This window comes from Nicotiana attenuata, unplaced genomic scaffold (genome assembly GCF_001879085.1).
Source record: "Nicotiana attenuata strain UT unplaced genomic scaffold, NIATTr2, whole genome shotgun sequence".
NCBI lineage: Eukaryota > Viridiplantae > Streptophyta > Magnoliopsida > Solanales > Solanaceae > Nicotiana > Nicotiana attenuata.
The window spans coordinates 679,517-702,013 of NW_017670329.1; the positions used below are offsets into that span (position 1 = coordinate 679,517).

The 22,497-nt window shown below is 36.2% G+C and overlaps 2 protein-coding genes across 2 annotated transcripts; both read right to left on the reverse strand.

Annotated features, from left to right (window-relative positions):
- Window positions 1–9,581: 9,581 nt before the first annotated feature.
- On the reverse strand, window positions 9,582–10,187 carry LOC109237940. The gene has a single exon (XM_019404338.1). It carries the CDS (start codon window positions 10,185–10,187, stop codon window positions 9,582–9,584), a length of 606 nt encoding a protein of 201 aa, XP_019259883.1.
- Window positions 10,188–11,510: 1,323 nt separating this feature from the next.
- On the reverse strand, window positions 11,511–16,340 carry LOC109237956 (probable serine/threonine-protein kinase At5g41260). Its single transcript, XM_019404352.1, has 10 exons — window positions 15,765–16,340; window positions 15,457–15,677; window positions 15,028–15,163; window positions 14,588–14,721; window positions 14,410–14,515; window positions 14,129–14,214; window positions 13,800–13,988; window positions 13,077–13,241; window positions 12,382–12,495; window positions 11,511–12,100 (listed from the first exon to the last, which is right to left on the reverse strand). The coding sequence occupies exons 1-10, from the start codon at window positions 15,844–15,846 to the stop codon at window positions 11,858–11,860; spliced, it is 1,476 nt and encodes a 491-aa protein (XP_019259897.1). The 5' UTR covers window positions 15,847–16,340; the 3' UTR covers window positions 11,511–11,857.
- Window positions 16,341–22,497: the final 6,157 nt, after the last annotated feature.

Below are 22,497 nucleotides of genomic sequence, written 5' to 3' on the forward strand. Positions count from 1 at the left end.
TACTTCAGGACCAAGTAGCTCTTCATTCTTTTCTTGAGGTCGGAATGGATCCTTATTCACATCAAGTGATCGAACAACCATCGGAGTACTTAATGGATGTGCTCCATCCATGTAAAACCGTTTCAATACCTTTTCTATGTAGGTAGATTGATGAACAAAAATTCCGTTTGCCAAATGTTCAATTTGCAAACCAAGACATAATTTTGTCTTTCCGAGATCTTTCATCTCGAATTCCTTCTTTAAATAATCAATTGCCTTTTGGAGTTCTATAGGAGTTCCAATAAGGTTTATGTCATCAACATATACGGCAAGTACAACAAATTCCGATGTTGTTTTCTTTATAAAAACACATGGGCAAATGCCATCATTTATATAGCTTTCCTTTAATAAATACTCACTAAGACGATTATACCACATTCGTCCTGATTGCTTTAGACCATACAAAGATCTTTGCAATTTGATTGAAAACATTTCCCGGGACTTTGAATTATGTGCGTTTGGCATTTTAAATCCATCGGGAATTTTCATGTATATCTCATTATCAAGTGAGCCATAAAGGTAGGCGGTAACCACATCCATTAAATGCATGTCAAGCTTTTCATGGACAGCAAAACTAATGAGATAACGGAACGTTATAGCATCCATAACGGGTGAATATGTCTCTTCATAATCGACACCAGGCCTTTGTGAAAATCCTTGTGCAACAAGGCGTGCCTTATATCTTTGTACCTCGTTTTTCTCATTTCTCTTGCGTACAAAGACCCATTTATAGCCAACAGGCTTAACACCATTAGGTGTTTGGACTACAGGCCCAAAAACTTCACGTTTTGCAAGTGAGTTCAACTCTGATTGGATTGCTTCTTGCCATTTTGGCCAATCACGTCTTTGTCGACATTCTCCAACAGATTGAGGTTCAAGATCCTCACTTTCTTGCATAATGCTAGATGCAACATTATATGCAAAGACATAATCCACCACTATATCCACTCGATTCAAATTTGTCTCAATATCGATTGGATTTATTGATAGCTCCTTATTTTCTTGAGTCTCGGGCTCAGTGGATTCCTCATGAATCTCAAATTTATTAAATCGTGGATTTCTTCATGAGATTCTTTCGTAGTGTCATTTTGATCATTTATTTTCTCTTTTTCTAGGATTTCGATCTTTGGAACCTAATGGTCTGCCACGTTTCAGGCGTGCTTTTGACTCATTAGCTATGACACTAGAAGATTGTCCAATAGGGACATCAATACGGATTGGAACATTCTCCGCAGGGATATGTAATTTTGTTATCCTTTTCATATCCGTAAATGCATCTGGCATTTGATTTGCTATTCTTTGCAAATGAATAATCTTTTGCACTTCTTTTTCACAAATAGAGGCACGTGGATCAAGATGAGATAATGATGGATTTTTCCACAAAATTTTCCGTTTGGTTTCACCAACTTCTCCTCCTAATTTTGGGAAAAGTGTCTCATCGAATCGACAGTCTGCAAATCGTGCAGTAAACAAATCCCCCGTTAATGTTTCGAGGTAGCGAATAATGGAGGGCGATTCAAACCCAACATATATTCCTAACCTTCTTTGGGGACCCATTTTGGTGCGATATGGCGGTGCTACAGGCACATATACTGCGCATCCAAAAATTCTTAAATGGGATATATTAGGTTCATGACCCAAAACTAATTGCAACGGGGAATATTTATGATAATTTGTCGGTCTGAGACGAACTAGCATTGCTGCATGCAAAATGGCGTGACCCCAAACAGAAGTGGGTAACCTCGTTTTCATGAGTAACGGTCTTGCTATCAATTGCAGACGTTTAATTAAAGACTCCGCAAGGCCATTTTGAGTGTGAACATGAGCTACAGGATGTTCCACTTTTATCCCAATTGATAAGCAATAATCATTAAATGCTTGGGATGAAAACTCAGCAGCATTATCAAGTCTAATAGACTTAATTGGATTATCGGGGAATTGCGCCCGTAATCGAATTATTTGTGCCATTAATTTTGCAAACGCGAGGTTGCGTGATGACAATAGGCACACATGAGACCATCTAGAAGATGCATCTATTAAGACCATGAAATATCTAAACGACCCACTAGGTGGGTGAATAGGTCCACAAATGTCCCCTTGTATACGTTCCAAAAACGCAGGGGACTCAATTCCAACCTTTGTTGGTGATGGTCTAATAATTAACTTGCCTTGATAACAAGAAGTGCAAGAAAATTCATTATTTAAAAGAATCCTTAAATTCTTTAATGGATGCCCATTTGAGTTTTCTATAATTCGTCTCATCATAATTGATCCAGGGTGTCCCAATCGATCATGCCAAAGTACAAAAGTATTGGAATCGGTAACCTTTTGGTTTACAATAGAATGTGCCTCAATTGCACTAATTCTTGTCCAATACAGGCCACAAGACAAAGATGGGAACTTCTCAATAGCCCTTTTCTGGCCAGAGACATTTTTGGTAATGATGAGATATTCAAGATTATTCTCATCTATTGTCTCAATATGATATCCATTTTGACGGATATCTTTAAAACTCAACAAGTTCCTCTTGGACTTGGAGGAGAACATTGCATTCTCTATGATAAGTATTGTTCCCTTAGGCAGAGTTATAGTAGCTCTTCCAGAGCCTTCAATTAATTTACTACTACCAGAAATTGTAGTAACATCTGCCTTACACATACTTAAATGAGAGAAATATTTCTTCTCTTTGAATATTGTATGTGTCGTACATGAATCAACTAAACAAATATTTTTACAATTGAACTTTGATCCAAGTTTGCTTTGAGGAATATCCATATGTGCTTCCCATGGGTTGGCATACAAAAAAAAATTATTTTATTATTAGAGATATTGATATTCCAAACAGTTGCTACACGGGAAGAGAAAAGTTGAAATAATGAATACAAAAATAAACAAAGTGTGACGCATGGGCCATAAATTCAACGAAAAGAAGTGTTACTACTGCTCTAATAGTGTTTAGCTAAAAAGCTTTTTGAAAAACTGAAAAGAAAAGCAAAATCAACACCTTTTGAACACAAATATCGTAAAAATTAACCAGTATACTACTATATCAGACTTGTGTAGTAGTAATGCAAACAAACTATTTATTAAATGATTCTATGATACTGTACGCCATGATTATGTTATTTGTCATTAGTAATGCTAATGTACATTTCATGCGCAATTGCTAGCTTTTACAATTAAATAACTATTTTGAAATTGTAATGATTGTAGCAAAAAAAATATACGTAATAACATTAAATTCTGTGTTGCAGTTCACGTGATTGTTTAGACATCAAGTTCATTGTTTAAAACGAATATAAGAATCATATTTAATCAAAACGCACTAATACTATTTTATAAAATAAATAATACTAATTGATATTGATGGCTACTACTCATGTAAAGAACTATGATTACATGATTTTTATTCATTACTATGAACAGGTAAAAATAAAAATCAAACTACTCAATCATATTTAACCACGGATCCATCACCGATCCAGTGGTCTATTTTTCCATCAGGGCGCTCAAAGAAGTCTGCCACATCCAAGTGGGTGATGTCAAAATCATTGTCAGAGACAAAATTGGCTTCAGGGCCTTTATTCTTTAGAGATGCTTGATAAAGCTCAACCAAATGTCTTGGTACACGATATTTGCCCAATGCCCTTTTCCACCGCAACGATAGCATTCAGTTTCTGAACCATTTGCTTTTGGCTTCTCATCTTTACCTTTCCACTTTGGTGGTTATTTCTCTTTGAGAGATGATTAACACCAGAAAAATTTCTTCCTTGTCTACGGCTACGGCCACGGCTACGACCATGACCACGATCACGACTACGAATAGAGTCACGGCCTTTTCCACGCTTAGCATAATGGGAATACACCTCATCCATTTCAGGCAATGGTGTAGACCCAGTGGGTCGCTTTTTCGTGATTTCTCATGAGCAAGTCATTGTTTCGCTCAGCCACAAGGAGAAGAGAAATCAGCTCAGAGTACTTCTTGAAACCTTTCTCTCTGTACTGCTGTTGCAAGACCATATTGGAGGCATGAAACGTTGTGAACATTTTTTCAAGCATATCATAATCAGTGATAGTGTCTCCATAGAGTTTCAATTTAGAAGTAATTCTGAACATTGCAGAATTATATTCAGAAATAGACTTAAAGTCTTGGAGCCTCAGATGAGCCCAATCATATCGTGCTTGTGGAAGAGTGACCAACTTTAAATTGTCATATCTTTCTTTTAAGTCATTCCACAAAATAAGTGGATCTTTGACTGTGAGATATTCAATTTTCAACCCTTCATCAAGGTGATGGCGCAAGAAAATCAAGGCCTTAGCACAGTCTTGGGTGGATGCTTTATTTCTGTCTTTAATGGCATCTCCAAGACCCATGGCATCTAAATGGATTTCAGCATCCAACACCCATGTCATATAGTTCTTGCCCGAAATTTCAAGGGCAACAAACTTTCTTTTCATAATGTCAGTCATAATTAAAAAGAGGAGAAAAATTACCTTAATCTTCTCAAAGAGCTTCTTGAGACGGTAGAGTCTCGTGCTGATAACGTGTTATGAAACAATAAAAGAAGAAGAACAATATTGCAGAGAAAGAGAGAGAGGAAATTCTTATTAAATTTTTTGGGATGAATTACAATGGAATAGAACCCTCTATTTATAGGGAGAGGTTGACTTAGCCACCAAGTAATAAACCCTAGAATCTCTCTAAATATGGACATTCACCATAAATAGAATTCTATTTATAACACATACCATGTTTTATGTTTACCATATTCAGATCTAGCACTTGTAGGATTACAAACTTTGATCTTGGCCTGGCCCGCCTGAATATAGGGTATATATATATACAAGTGTTTTATGTCTTCAGTCATTTTCACTCTCAAGATTCTGTCAAATGTGATTGAATGATAAGCTTAGTTTTAGCAGTATCCTACCTTCTCATTTCTCGCAAGAATGCCAGCCAATATTAGAGAATAACTAGTTATTTGAAGACATAATTTATTATAGTTGCATTAAATCACTATAGTTGCAAGAATGCCAGCCAATATTTGACTTGTTCTATTGATTAACTTGTGGTGTCTTTGAAAGTTATTGGCACCATATTTTCTGTAGGTGACTAATCTAGTTGAATAGCTTCTTGGGAACACTAATTCCCCAATGTGACATATTTTCTCGCCTACTTCATGATGTTCCAATAGTCTCTGAGAAAGAAAAGTAGGGGAATAAATGAGAAACCTTCATTGCTTCTTGCAACTAAATTTAGAGTGACGTTTAGGAAATCTACATTTTTCTTTGTTTTTTATTATTCCTTGGCCAATTACAGGAAGGCCGATCAGAAAAAATTTGTGATGTCTTTTTATTTAGGTTTATAATACAATAATTGTGAATTTGAAGATAATCAAAGAGAATTTGGGTTTCCATTATGTGGAAAACCCTAAGTCAATGTAAACGAGAGAAGAAACCAGAAATGAAAAATATTTGTATATTGAAATATAATTGCTCAACTGTACAAATTAGTCTATCAACATCTATATATACAAATAAACAATAATGAATGGCTATGTAATGTAAAGTGGTTATCTATACAACAAATTTACAAGGCATATGTTACTAGTATCTGACTAGTGGGCCTGGATCTATTTTTATTGGGCCTGGAGTGCTTGGGCCATCTATTCCAACACCCCCCTCAAGCTCGAGGGTGACAGAACACCCAGCTTGCAGAGAAGATGCTGATGTTGAATACCAGTGAGAGTTTTAGTGAAAATGTCAGCAAGTTGAGATTGAGTTGGAGCATACTGCAAAGAAATCAGGCTTGACAATCAAGCTCAATATGCTTGGTCCTCTCATGAGATACAGGGTTCTTGGCAATGCTGATAGCTGATATATTATCACAATCGAGAGGAATAGGAGCAGAAATAGTGAGACCCAAGTCAGCCAGAAGTCGCACTAGCCAAGTAAGCTCAGCCGCAGTCTTCCTTAAAGCCATGTACTCAGCCTCTGCAGATAACAAGGAGACTGTGGGATAATTCTTAGACTTCCAATAAATAAGGCTGCCCCAAGAGTGAAAAAATAGCCACTAATAGATTTTCTAGAAGTGGGACAACCTGCCCAGAATCTGAAAATGCTTGAAGAGAAAAATCCTGAGTTCCGTTGAAGAAGATGCCTCTGTCAGGGTCTTTGACCAAATATCTTAGGACATGAAGAGCAGCATGCAGGTGAGCAGTTCTGGGAGCATTGAGGAGCTGACTAAGATGCTGAACTGAGAAGGAAATGTCGGGCCTAGTATGGTGCAAAAAAATTGAGCTTGCCTATCAGCCTTCTATAGGGATAAGGATCAACCTAGGCATCACCAGAAGTGGGGGTAAGCTTAATAGACAAATCCAAAGGTATCACCACAGGTGAGGTAGAAGAGCAATGAAATTCTGATAGGAGCTCTTTAAGGTACTTATGTTGATTGACAAGCAGACCATGAGGCATGTGAGACACTTCAAGACCTAGGAAATAATGTAGAGCCCCAATATCCATGATCTTGAATTGTTGATCCAAAAATACTTTGAGAGAAGTCAACTCAGAATCATCATTCCCGGTCAATAAGATGTCATCCACATATACATCAATAAGAACAGTGGAAGATCCAGTGAATTTGGTGAATAAGTAATAGTCATTAAGGCTGGAGGAGTAACCCCTGGAGATAAGAGCATGAGATAACTTGGAAAACCAATTGCCTGGAGGCCTGTTTAAGGCCCTAGATCTCAAAGAGAAAGATAAATCTATTTCATCTGTAACTACAAGATAGGACCTTATATCTGCCTATGATAGTGAGCCTCGAACCTTACTCTATTTCATACAAAGACTTCTTCAGCTTATAAACAAGTGGAGGACAAGAAGAGGAGGAAGAAATTGTAAGACCAAGAGGAAATTTCATGTAAACCTCTTCAGAAAGATCCCCATGCAAAAATACATTATTGACATCAAGTTGATAGAGAGTCCAAGAATGCTTGGCAGCCAGAACAAGCAAACACTTAATGGTAGTGAATTTGAAAATAGGAGAAAAAGTCTCAAAGTAATTTATGTCAGCCTGTTGAGTGTCCCCCATGATTACCAACCTAGCTTTGTACCTTTCAATGCTACTATCTGAGTGTTGCTTAATTTTATATACTCATTTGCAAGGAATGACCTTTTTACTAGGAGGCAAATAGACTATGTCCAAAGTCTGATTGGCCTCTAATGCCTTAAATTCTTTCATCATGGCTTCTTTTCAGGCAGGGTGTGAAGCAGCCTGATGATAAAAGTCAGGTTCAGACAGAGATGTAGGTGAAGAGGTGGAGGAAGAAGGAATATATGGGTGAGCAGGAGAGACATCATAACAATGTAGTCTCTAGGTGAGTAGGAGTTACAGTGAGTCTAGAAGATCTCCTCAAGGGAGGAGGTGAAGGAACAGAGGAAGTAGGAGGAAGAACTGATGGTGAATAAGCAGGACTGAGAGGTGAATCCGGGGGAGGAGAAACATGAGGTGGAGGAGGAGAAGGAGTAGTTGCAGGAATGGAAAAAATGTGATCAGAAAAGGGAGAGGATGAAGAAGGAAAGAAACCGGAATGAGAGGAGGTGAATGGAAAGATATGTTCAGCAAAACTCACATCCCTAGAGTACAAAACATATTTGTTACCCAGGTGTAACAATATGTAAGCTTTCTTGCCAAAGGCATAACCCAGAAACACAGAGGGGATGAATCTGGATTGAAATTTGTCTCTAGTAGGAGGAGGAACAGTAGCATAGGCTAAACAACCAAAGGATATGAGATGGCTATAAGTAGGAGGATGATCAAGTAAGACTTCATATGGTGTTTTGTTAGAGAGAATTGTGGAAGGAAATCTGTTTATTAGGTAAGTAGCAGTAAGAACACACTCCCCCTAATACTTGGTAGGCAACTTAGGTTGAAATATAAGGGCTCTAGCAGTTTCTAATAAGTGCTTGTGTTTCCTTTCCACTATGCCATTCTGTTGGGGAGTGTGAGGGCAAGAAGTTTGGTGAGAAATTCCAAGAGATATGAGGTAAGCATCATGAAAATGAGCAGACCCAAGTTCAAAAGCATTATCAGTTCTTATAGTTTGAATTGAAGTATGGAATTGAGTTGATACCATAGCAATGAAAGCATTGATAATAGAAAAGGCATTGCCTTTGCATACAAGGAGATGAGTATAGGTAACCCTACTACAATCATCTACAATGGTCAGGAAATACCTGAAGCCATTGTAGGTGGCAGTATGGTAAGGTCCCAGAGGTCAATATGAACAAGCTGAAAGGGTTTGGTGGATTGTGTGGAGCTGTCAGGAAAGGAAAGTTACTGTTGTCTGGCCATTGGACAGATTGGACAAGTGAAAGACTGTTTAGAAAAAAACTTACTAGTCAAATGAGGAATTGAAATCATTTTCACAAAAGACATATGTCTCATTCTTTGATGCCAAAGAACATCATTTTTATTTATAGAAGTAGCAGTACAATTAGCAGGTAAAACAATAGAAACAGGTACTATGGAGAAGTAGAAAAAACAAATAGTGAAACAGATGGTGAAATAGAAACATTTTGAAAAACATTGGCTGGGGAAGTATCAACTGCGGCAGCAGCACTAAATGGCAATCTCAGAATGTATAAGCCATGCTCAACCTTACCATTTTCCAATGGCCTCCTCGGAGAAAGGCCCTGTAACTAAAAGAAATATCAGTAAGAAGTGCATAGCATTTGAGTTGAGTGAGAAGTTGATGTATAGAAAGTAAGTTGTAATGAAAAGAGGGAACCAACAAAACATTATTTAAAGTAATGTTGGGAGATAAAGAAAGAGAACCAAATAAATTTACTTTTACTTTGTAACCATTTGGCAGAGTAATAAAAGAAGGAGAGAGTAATGGTTGTATGTTATGAAGAAGGTGTTTGTGAGGTATCATATGGTTAGTTGCCCCTGAATCCAAAATCCAAGAATTGAAATTTTCATGGGCGGCATGGCATACAAGATATCCATATAGTCTACTAACAGGGTTATTATGCCAACCTGCAAAGTTGGCATACACTGGAGGATCCTGAGAAGTAGATTGTTGAGCTGAAGAATTCATCTGCATTTGTTGACAGTGACATGAGATGAGCATATTGCTCCTTAGAAAACCCATGTGGCACATCTTCATGTTGAGAGGAACCATAAGTGGATTAAGGCTGGTCTGCAGAATCAACTTGAACACAGGCTGCAGTCCTTTTTCCTTTGGTGAATTTGAAGTCTGGTGGAAAACCATGAAGCTTATAGCATTTATCCACAGTATGTCAAGGCTTCTTGCAATATTTGCGGGACAAGTTGGACTTTTTAGGCTCAAAATTCACCCTTTGATTAAAATTCCTCGTATTATTGGTGGACTGACTAGTGCCAGGATTAGAATGAGAGTTTGCTATGAAGGATGTGGAGTCAGGGGAGAAAGGTTGTGACCCAGAATAAACCTCTCTTTGCTTCTCATCTCTTATCAAGATGGAATAGGCCTTCTCCACATTTGGCATAGGACTCGTCATGAGTATATTTCATTGAGTCCTGAGAGAAACTGAATAAGCTTGTGTGCTTCAGTGATCGCATGCATAGCACCACAAGTACACGGTCTGCCCAAGGAAATTGTGGGCAATTCATCCCAGAAACCTTTGAGTTTGGTATAGCAAGTAGCTATGTCAGAAGACCCTGGAGAGGTTGAGGAAATTGATTGCTGAAGACTATAGTATTGAGAAATGTTGGCAACACCATAACGCTCTACTAAGTTATTCCAAGCTTCTCTAGCAATCTTATAGTAAAGAATTATTTTAGCTGTGTCCTTAGAGAATGAGTTAATTATCCATGCCTTAACCATGTTATTACAGCGTTGCCAATGAGGATATAGTGGAGAATTAGGTGTAGGTTCAGTAAGAGTTCCATCAATGAGTTGAACTTTATTCTTTGCAGATAGTGAAATTAACATTCCTTCCTTCCGATCTCCAAAACCTATACCACCAAATGGTATTGAAACTAACATAGTTCCCGGTGTATCGAAAGGATGGAGATAAAGTGGGTGAAAGACATCAAGGACTGAAGAGGCAGAAGTACCGGATGATTCAGTCGGAGATGAGGTATCATTATTTATAGCCATTGCAACACAACAATATCTACTGGAAAAATGACTAAGTAATCAACACAAAGAACTCGGAAAGTTAGGGTAAGAAAGATATCACCAGAAATGTCGGTTCACGGCGACGGAAAACCCTAAATTTGAGCTAAACTTCACGGCGTGATAGTTGTCCAATTACCCGACGAACGAAGAAGAAAATTCACCAAAAACCAATTGAAATCAACCTCTGGTTGAGAAATCCTAACCAAATACCTCAATCGATCAAAACGAAAATTCTAATGGCTTCGTCTGATCAAAGAAAAACACAAAATTGTTGAAATTTCTCCGGTGAAAACTCAGATAATGGAAAAAACTACCAGGACTCGCTCTGATACCATGTGAATTTGAAGATAATCGAAGAGAATTTGGGTTTCCATTCTGTGGAAAACCTAAGTCGATGTAAACGAGAGAAGAAACCAGAAATGAAAAATATCTATGTATTTAAATATAATCGTTCAACTGTACAAATTAGCCTATCAACATCTATATATACTAAAAAGAATAATGAATGGAAATATAATGTAAAGTGGCTATCTATACAATAAATTTACAAGGCACATGTTAGTAGTATCAGACTAGTGGGCTTGGATCTATTTCTGTTTGGCCTGGAGTACTTGGGTCATCTATTCTAACAATAATTAAACGGAAAAGGACCAAATATATCCCTGTACTATCAAAAAAAGGTTTAAACGTACCCTTTGTTATACTTTAAGTCCATATATATCCCTGTCGTTATACTATTGGATGTCCATCTTGGACAAACCTAACAGAAGAATGGTATATTTGAACCAATAGTATTACGACAGGGGTATATTTAGACCCAAAGTATAACGAAGAGTATATTTAAACCTTTTCTCATAGTACAAGTATATATTTGACCCTTTAAGGATAATTAAATCACTCTTATCATATAGCTTTTGGCCATAATGTGGGATTTTCTCCCTCGTGATATAGATATCAATGTCTGTATGGTTCATGGAATACGTTGCTAGAGTTTCACTTAACATATTTTCTATCAATTTAACTTTGTTATTTTTGTCTTCAATCGTGAACTATGCAGTGCTTCTCACGTGGGATGCTAGCTATTTTCAAAAGAGACAAGGGACTTGGTGTGCGAGTTGTGGGATAATGTGTTCGAAAATGGATCTTATTCACTATCTTTGATTCTTGGCTTATGAAAGTTCTGACATTTTGCAACTTGAGAAACCTCGAGCAATAAATAAATCTACACGTACAATAATATATTATTTAATTGGGTCTTGGGAGAACAAAAAGAAGTACCATAATACTGTGCTAAATTGCAAGTCAAGCAAGTTGAGATTCCATTTCCATTAAACAACAACAACGAGAAATTCAATAAAATCTCACAAGTGGAGTTTGAGGAGAGTAGTGTATAGACAGACCTTACCCGTACTTTGTGAAGGTAGAGAGTTTATTTCAGATAGACCCTCAACATAAGGAAAGGTGCATCAGATGTGAGCACAAAATCAAGAACAAAAGGTGGCATCAAAGGACAATAAATAATTCTCCAATGCCTTGACAGGATGTGAACACAAAATCAAAAAAGGGATGTATAAAATTAACTATTGACATAAATACAAGAAACTTGAGACAGGAAAAATCAAGAAATGCAAATATACACATGTTTTGTTTTAATTTTTGTTCCTTTTTGCTTCCAACTTTGTAGCTTGTTTAAGTGCTTCTTGGGCATCATTCTCCATGCCAAGGCTAAAAAGGGCAACAGACTGAAGGTAAAATGCAGTTGGCCACTCAGGAGATATAACCTGAGCTTGCATTGCATCCCCTAGAGCCTCTTGTGCCATGTCGCTCATTAGATAACACAAGCATCGCCTGGCGTATATGGTTGGTGACACCATGGTCCCTCCATCGTTGAACTAATAAAACAAAAATAGTAATTATAGAAGCCCACAACAAATTGTGTAGAGGTCTGGGGAATAATGGAAGAAATAATGAGTACAAATAGCTCGAATAATTTAGGTGGTAAGAAGTAATCCGTGTTTTGAGAGTCAGTATTTTATTTTGAGCTTTTTCAGACAATTGAGAGGATATTAGCTAAGTCTTTTGATAAATGTTTACCTACGAAAGAAGAAACTGATAAATAATGTTGAAGGTAGACATGAATCATTAAGATAATGAGCAATTTTAGACGGCAGACCTGTGTATAGCACTCAATGGCAGTTATAGAATCCTTGGCTCGGAAAGCAGCATCTCCTTGCTGCTTAGAGTTCAAGGTTTCCTGCATCTGATTTGTCCACATTTGGAAAGAAAGCTGCAAACATACCAATAATCAACTTAGATAGAATCCCCAGATAACTGAATGAGTATTACACAAAGAAATACTGAAAGAAGAACAACATGTCTCTCAATTATTATGCCAAAACTAGCACAACGATAAGTTCATCTTCTCCCTAATAACATAAATTATAGTTCATGATGTTCATACGCTCTATTATGCCCCTTCGCATCATGCATTTGGAAGATTCGGTGTTCAAATAAACACCAAGTCATTATATGCACATTTGGCTAGCAAAGTATATTTGTCAGAAGTTGCAATATCTGGCCTGCAATGATAGCAATTAAGACAACTGCTATTACAGTATTCAAGCAAAGCACGTTATTCATTTGGGACACCCAAAATTAAACATACAAGGGTGGGGTGGGGGGGGGGGCCTATGAACCTTCAGGATCCCAATTTATTCACTGTAGTGATAAAACAAGATTAAGTACATGGATCATGAGACGAATACTTTGGCAAGCAAGCAGCTTCCATTATCTTAATTTTTGAGAAACAAGAGGGACAATGTACAATTGGCAATTCCTTCATCATCAATAAATAGTGAAGGGACAAACCTCATTGGCAATTCCTTCATCATCCTTGTACCCTGTCTTTTGCAATATCTCATGAAGGGCAGTAAGATCTATTCTCAAACATGCTTCCCCTGTTGTTGTCAACAGCAATGGTTGGGGTGGGGTTGCAGTTCCATGTCTAATGCCCAGTAAAACATGTGATGGCACCTGACATTACATCATCAGGAACTATGAGCCTCACGCATTATTAATAATAACATGAATAATTTTCTTTTGATATAGTTCCCCCCCCCCCCCCCTTCCCCCAAAGCCCTCTCAAACCTTATCAGGGGCCAAGAGGCTTTTCAAGCTAACCGTGAGCTTTACGGTTGGAGGTGGAGAATCCTTTCTACTAGGCCATAACTCTCTTATCGTCCGTAAGCATTATTTGAAAATTAAATTAAAGGAAAAAAACTAGTGGAGTAATTCCGAGGCATATGTTTGCAGATTAAATAAACTTGCTCACATCCCATGAGGCAAAAGATTGCGGTTAATGTCACTCCACAACCATGATTTCGCTATCAAGTTCCACGAATAATTGGCGACGTAAATTAAGGTTCACAGTAGACACTTCAATACTATAGTGGGAATCAACCTTACTGTGGTGAGAATGTATAATATATGCTCACTTCAATCACGTAAATGAAAGAAGGTTGCAATGCTTCAAATGTTGGAACGATATCAAAGCAAGTCAAGGGGAATACAGTGACTGTCATTTGGTCGTACCTCTGTTTCTTTCTGAATAGTTATGAGAGAATTAACCAGAGATTTTGCATTTGGCCTCTCACGTGCTTCATACTGTAAACAACGGGTGGCTAACCGCACAAGCTCGGTTCCGTCGTCATTAGAAATATGACCCTCCAAACAAGAATCCATTAGTGTCGAGAAATTCTTCACCCGAATTAGATCAAGTGCCTACAGGAAGGTAAAGGAAACAGTAACATCTTAGATTTAGGTACTCAAACAATAGGGTCAATAGCGTTCACTAAAACATGGATTTCACACTAAGAGTTGATGATTTTCCATAAAAAGGTTCCAACGATCTTCAAACTTACATGGCTCGGAGGTATGTGTTTTCCACTCAAAAGATCTAACAACATTGTTCCGAAACTGTAAACTACACTTTCAGCTGTCACTCTTCCTGCCAATCATAAAAACTCTTATCTCAGCTCTGGCTTTAGTTGAATAAGGTAGGATTCTGCAATATGGTACTAAAGGAATGCCTCACAGCATAAATTCATAGATTAATTAAGCAGCTGCCTCTCAAAGCTAGGTTTTTGCAGCAAATAACTAAAAGAACACTAAACTGAGAAAACGATAAAGAGAGACATTCGACCTGTTCTCATGTACTCTGGAGGAGTGAAAGCCAAGTTTGTACTATAACTTTTTCCATCTCTACTGTTCTTCATCAGGCCAAAGCAAGAGAGCCTAGGATCACCATCCTGGAGAAAGTAAACAAAATTAGAAGGCCACACAAATAGGATTAACAAACATAAGGTTAAAACAAATTTTACCTGATCAAATAAGATTCTGTAAGCATTAAGATCATGATATATTGCTCGACCCTTACTGCAGCAGTATTCCAAAGCTTGAGCTAAGTAAAAAGCGACCCTCAACCTCATCGCCCATTTCATAGGTTCGCTCTCCCCTATTGCATTTCATGGCAAATCAAATATCAGCATTTTCCCTCAAAAACTAATTCATTAGCCTTGTCAAGATATATTACAGCTCAGAATGCAGCCACCAAAGAAGAATATCAATCAATCTACTCTTTGAGAACAAAATTCTTTGAGTCTGTTAACCCTTAGACTTCTAAATTATGAAATTCTATATGCTAGACTGCATCAAGTCATCAACTTCAAGGAGTAATAAGATGATGCTCCTAGATTCTACAACTCTGTTATAAAAGATTTAGGTATTACTATAAAAATCAAGACTTTCGGGAAAAACTCACAGTGAAATAAATGTTTTGCTAGGGTATCATTTGGCATGAACTCTGCTACGAGCAACCTTTGATCCCCTTCGCAGCAACATCCAAGTAGATTTGCCAGTCTCTCACTTCTCAGATTCCCCACCGCCTTAGCCTCATCCTAATTATGCAATCAGTGTCCAAAACAGAATTCAAGATGTTGTGGTATGAAGCCATTATATACATAAAATAGATAAGTAATGTACTCTATCTGAGCTTTTAGATAAGCAACAAGATATACTGAAACTAAGGTCTAAGTTCGCATCTCATTGCCACCCATCAACAACAAATATTTCTACGAGCTAGTCCAAGAAAAAGAATCAAGTCCATTAAATAAACAAATGTTTCCCCTCTATGGCTCTATGTGATTACACATAATTCAACAGAAGTAATAGTGTTTAATCAAAAGCTAACCAAGAACTGGCGAGAATCAGGCCAAGCAGACCTATTGAAGCGTTTAACAGCAATACAGTGACCATTCTGGAGCAGGCCTTTATAAACAACATTTGGGGCTTTCTCACCATGCTCAGACACTATATTATCCGCAGAAAATCCATCAGTTGCAATCATCAGCACGTCTAGACTAAATTCAGTAAAACTCGGTAACGCGTTTTTCTCATTTTCCCCTCCATTCTCTGCACAAATCAAAATACAAAACACCATCAACCTATTGACAGAGTCACATAAAAGCACAATACAGATATGTGAAAGAAAATAAATACCCAGATCAGAAAGATCGTGCAGAGATGGCTTGAGCTGGGAATGGCCGCAGCAGAAAAGGAATTTGGAACAGGGAACACCCATTAGACAGTGCAATATGAAAACAGCAAATTCTATGAGATTTCTTGAACAAAAAACTTTAGACCCTCTTCAAGCATTAGCAGAACACAAGGGGGGGAAATGTAGACAGAAAAAAAAAATGTCTTTTTTTCTTGTATATAGTAGCTCTTTCTTGGGGACAAAGATAATTACTATGTGGGTATACAAAGAAAAGATATTTTGTTTAGCTATGCAAATTCTGTTTGTTTGGTCCTTTGTATATATGGTTGAATGATGAAGAAGCAGTGATTTTCATGCGTCTAAATTTTCAGAGGAAGACGTGTTTGTGCTTTTGTAAAAGAGAATGACCTTTTCTAGATTTATAAATGTAATCACTTTCTCAACGTGTCTGCTTTTTTGGTCTAACTTTTCTGCTTTTTAGCTGCGTTTCAACTTCCTCATCATTCCTCTTTTGTGCTTCTACTGTTCCACTCTTTGATTTCTCTTCCAACTCCCTTTCCCAAAAGAAATTTACTAGCACCGCGCTTTAATTAAAACAATACTCGCACTCTTTGATAACTTTATTTTATTAGGTGCTTTTCAACTTAAATTATTATGTTTAATATAAGCATCGAGTATAACTAAATTCATTCCTCTAGTGATCACATGGAAATTGAGTTTTATGAATTCGAATTCTAAATTCTATCATAACTCGTTTTGATTTATTGGATTTAAATTAACTACTTACACATTTTTTTTTTTGAAAAAATACTAGCATGTATACTGGTCGTGATCGACCCATTAAGGTGAAGAAACCTTTTATCATTTCACTACATCTTTTGGTGGTGGCAGAGACGGCCCAAGAAGATTAGTAGCCTAAAGTCAATTTTTAATCTGGGACCTATCAGAAGGAAAAAAAAAATTCATTTATATTTTTAATGAAAGTCTATTTTTCTATCTTTTTAAGATGTAAAGTTGTTAATAGTTTCTTTTATAAATAATTTAATCTCTCCTAAGATATTGTTGATCTTAGATAATTGAACCAGATTCAAGAAGTTTATAACTTAATATCAAAATACATTTTGATGTTCTAATATACTTGTTGAAATGCTTGAAACTTGAGAGGGAAAAAAGGAAAAAAAAAATGCGCAATATAGTTTTATTCAACGGTACTCTTCAACTCTTGTTTTTTATAGAAAAAATAAAACTCTTTTTTTTTCTACAGAGAACAGTATAACTTATCGAGAACTTAAGTTTTTTTGTAGAAAGCAAGAAGAGAATATAAGAATGTAGTATCCGTTTTCTGATGAGAAAGATAAAAAATAAGACTTGGACTATTGAAGATACAAAAAAAAAACGGATTCTGAAAGTTTATTGCAGGTTTTTAGTGAGAAATGTAAAAGGAGAATAATAATATAGGTACCTCACTAATGATGTCAATCGTCAAATTTAAATAATGAAAAGTTTTATATTCACGACGACGATTTAGGGGGGGAGTGATTCTCTTTCTCCAATTTTTGCTTAAACGGTTACATCAATACTAAATTAAAAGTTATATTTACTTTTTATAAAATATTTTATTTTTTTAAATTTTAACATACCCAATATATTTAGACCCTTCCCGCTAAAGATTGTTGTGAGATGTATATGATCCAACTTACCTTATATTGGGTTCGAGTCATGTGGTTGAAATAAATCCTGTTAAAACGTGTTCTCTCTTTTGCTAGGCCTTATGCAATACGAATCTAGATTAGTCGGGGGCTCAATATAAATACGAGTAGAAAACAAAAAGAAAAATTTAGTGCCTTCAAAATTTGGGGGCTTAAAGCCTTTGCTTTAGTGGCTTGACCCTTGGGCCGCCCCTGGGTGGTGGTGCGTCGTAATGTATTGAAGTTATCACTCTACGAGATAAATTAAGGAATTTATATGAAATATTTCCTATTAACTCTATTTAAAGAAGAAACAAGGAACTTGGGTCACGGAATGTCATTGTGAATTGGAATCTAATTAAGGCTATCTATTTGCGGAGATTAATGAAGATGTCATACTTCGTATCGGAGCAGGGTGGATGAAATAGAGGCTCGCTTCCGACGTTTTATGCGATAAGAATGTACCGTTGAGACTTAAAAGTAAGTTCTACAAGGTAGTGGTTAGACCTACTATGTTGTATGGGGCAGAGTGATTGCCAGTTAAGAACTCCCATGTCCAGCAGATGAAAGTAGCTGAAATGAGGATGTTGAGATAGATGTGTGGACATACTAGGTTAGATAGAATTAGGAATGAAGTTATTCGGTATAAGGTAGGAGTGACCCCTGTGGAGGAAAAGATGCGAGAGGCGAGGCTAAGATGGTTCGAGCATGTTAAAAGGAGAAGCACAGATGCCCCAATCAGGAGGTGTGAAAGGTTGACCTTGGGGGGTAAGAGGAAGGGTAGAGGTAGGCCAACGAGGAAGAGGTGATCAGGCGGGACATGGCACAGCTTGAGCTAACTGAGGACATGACCCTTGATAGGAGTGTGTGGAGGTTGAGGATTAGGATAGAAGGTCAGTAGGTAGTCGAGTATTTCCCTTTGTCTTCCTTCGTTCAATATTATTAGTGTTAGTATGGTACCCCCTTATATCTTTAGTTTGCTATTACCGCATATCTTGTACTGCTATTACTTGCCATCAGTACTCCTTAGTTTGCTATCACTACATATCTTGTATTGTTATTGCTTGCCTTCGGTACTCCCTAGTTTGCTCTTTTGCTATCTTGGATTTAGTTTTCTAAATATCTTGCTTTGCTATTACTTGTTATTAATGCTTCTTCCATCTTTTTTTTAGCCGAGGATTTATCGAAAATAGTTTTTCTGCCCTTCTAGGGTAGGGGTAAGACTACGTATATCTTACCCTTCCCAGACCTCACATGCGAGATTACACAGGGTTGTTGTTGTATTTTCCTCTTTAATAGAACCTATTCATTTTTGTTGAGTAGTTCTCTTTTAGTCTCACTGTTAGATTTTGTCTTTTGCATTCACCTTCATCTTCACTATGATGTGTTTTGACAGGTATCTTCTCTTTTTATATTATACATCAACATCCTTGTAAATTTGCTAGAAGTTTAAACTTTTAGAACTTAGAATTGAATCTAAAAAGTGAAACATTGTCTTTGACATACGATTTTACTCAATGACTCTAGTAATGTTGTTGAGTAAACTTGAATTGGTTTTAACTAAAACTCAAAAAGATGCTTCTAATAATTTATTCGTTTTGACAGGAATAAAGCATATTTTCTCTTTTTGGCCAACGTTTTTCAGGTTAGTAACTGAAAGATCTGAAATTATATAGTAGTATTATTAGATCTTCTAGTTTGCCTTTAGTAGTATTATTATTGTGATGCAAGTGTTATTGAATATACCTTTTTATAGTTAATCCATTTTAAAACATAAAATTGAAAGGGAAACAAAACTTTTCAATTTTCCAAATGTAAAATAAATAAATGAAAGTATGAGATAGTGGGCTATAAAATTGTAAGAAATAGGATGTGAAGGAACACTGCTCCATTCTTCAAAAGAAACAAAACATCACAATAACATAGTAACACCAGAATAATAAGGACAAGAAGCGTCGATTAATGATGTACACTTCAATAAAAGTACCTTTCAAAGGATTAAAGTAGAAAAATGGATTTGGTTTGACAAATGAAATCTTCCTTTCGCATTTTTACGAAGTATCACCAATTAAGACTAGGTCAATATTAATTACTTTTAGCCCAACGGATAACTTTATATCTTCCACTATATCACAAAAAAAATACAATTACTCCTTGACTTGAAATGGTGACTTGACCTAGTAAAAAATATTGGAGGAAGAGGCCGAGATTGGAGCTGGAAAATCCAATTTCCAGAATGTTGAATAATTGATCTAAAGGTGTTGGCATTACTGAATCTTGGACTGCTTCAACTGCCAGACACCCAAATTTTTGCGCTATTCTTTATTTATTTATATATGATATCTTTCTCTCCTTGTACTTTTGTCTCCTTCCTTTTCTCCTCTATGTCTTTTTCTTCTTCTTCTTCTTCTTTTTTTTTACATTATATGCGCATAAATTGGATCGGATTGAAGGCACTATAAGCGCAATAATATATGTATCACAGATTCAAGTTGTGAAAACAGTTTGTTGCATACATGTAAGTTAAAGCTATATATAATAGATCTAATATGGTCCAACCAAATTTCTGCACAGAGAAATTAAAAAATAGCCAGATTTACAAGTGGTCATTCAAAAATAGCCACAGTTTCAAAAGTCATCGAAATTTAGCCAATTTTCATGTAAAGATAAATCTGAACGAAAACATTGTTCAAATTCCGAAAAATATTCCAGCATAATATACTGGAGTTTGGAGTTCCAGTATACTTTGCTGGAACTCCAATATATTATACTGGAGTTCCAGCAAAGTATACTGGAACTCCAGTATATTATATTGGAGCTAGCAAAGTATACCGCTCCAGTATAATATGCTGGAAGTTCATACATAAGTGCACCGAGCTCAAGTATATTATGCTGGATCGGTCTTTGTTGCAGCAAAATAGTGGCTACTTTTCAATGACTTAGCAAATACTGACTATTTTTGAATGACGTTTTTGCTAGCCCTTTTAACTAATGAAAGCTTAGTGACCTTGATAATCAACACCACTTAACTTCATACTATCTCCTAAGGAAACAAAGTAGGGCCATTCTGTTATTCCACTTATAATATGTACCACGACAAAGTTGTCAAGAGGACCCTCAATTCCCAAGTCGTTGTTTTAAGTTTCAACCCCACTCCTACAGTATCTGATCAAGATGGACTCAAAAACACAGTAAGAACATCGGTCGTTAGACAGACAGACATACCCTAATCATGACAAATCATTCTCAAAATCTCACTCATATCAGACACCAAAAGCAGCTGTTGACAGGCTATTGCTATTGGTTATTGCCCCCTTTGAGAAAAATCTATCCAGAATAAAGGAATAATAAAAAGGAAAAAAAAACAAGAAATAGAATAAAAGGATATAAAATCAAGCTTACAGAACCTTTGCTCATTAAAATCATATAAGTGAATGTGATGTGTTTCTTAATAGGCCATCATCTATCTATGCTGAGCTGATGTGCTACCTTACCATAATTCACACATGATACAAAATAAAATAAGTTTTATGCACACATTTTAAGGCACAAAATAAAATAAGTTGCATGCAGGTGGAATGCAATTTGTGCCTTTTGACCATTGGAAACAAATAATTGCTTGTTACGTCACCGCTAGCTTCATTATGATGTTCACTCGATAATGGGGTATAAAAAGGAAGGAGAAAAGGGTTATTGCGTATTTAGTGGGCGTTTGGACATAAGAATTGTCAAATTCCAAAATATGGTGAAAATTTTTTTCAAGTGAAAATAGCATTTGAAATTTAGAGTTGTGTTTGGACATGAATATAATTTTGGGTTATTATTGAAGTTTTGTGAGTGATTTGAGTGAAAATTTTGAAAAACAGTTTTTTGGAGTTTTTCAAATTTTCGAAAATTTCCAAAATGTATCTTTAAGTGAAAATTGAAAATTTTATGAGCAAACGTTGATTTTCGAAAAAAGAGAATTTTCTTTGGAAAAAAGGGATTTTTTTTTTTTGTCCAAACGGGATTCTTAGTCTCTGCCTTTTGGGAACTATTTACTTTTTGTAGACTGTTGAACATAATGATATACGAATACTTGGTTCAAAAACTTTCTATAATATGGGTGTTCAGTTCATTTCACTACCCAAAAGGTACCATCGCCATATACTGTTTAATCTTGGGAATTATCGGGGTTAGGCCAGGTACTTACCAGCACATGAAGTTTGTTTTCTTTATATCGAGACAAACCAAGTATTCGTATATCATTAGATCATTTCCCAAGAAATTCCCAAGATCAATTGGTGCTGGTCTATATACAAATGGATTTGAGAAATATTCATTACAATCACAACTTGGTGCTACATTATTCTCTTTATGCATTCCTAGTTTTACTTCAGGAAAGCCATCTACACTCAACTTTCACAACACCACATGGAAAACTGGCGAGTTATTAATTTCACGTACTGACGTACACGTTACTCAATATAACAATAAAGTCACTAAACTTTACCCATTATAACAGTGTATTCATAAACAGAACTAGAATTTTGAGTTTATTTGGTTCTTGATTCTAATAAAGACAACTTACTAGGTTTTCGATATTGTTTATATATATTAAGTGATTTTTTAATTCAAATATAAAATTTTGTGATACTAAAGCAAGTTATAAATTCACTAAAGTTTATCCATTATAGCAGTAGATCCACCTAAATTTTGAGTAGATTTTGTCTTATAATAATTTAATTGTGACTTTACTGATATAATAGATAAATTTTTTCTCTTCAAAGTTAAGATATATTGAGTTTATTTGGTTCTTGATTCTAAGTAGGGGTGGCAATTTGAGCCCAAACCCATCTAACCTGCTCAACTAGCCCAGAGATTAATGGGTTGGGCTACAAACATTTTAGCTCATGGGTCAATTTGGGTTGAACCCAAGTTAACTTATTATTTTTTATAGCCCATTCTGACCCATTTAACAGCCCAAATATAACCCATGAAACTCACTCAAAACAAAGGATCTCAACCCAACTTACCTAGAATTTACTTAGATGCCCCAATTTTTTAT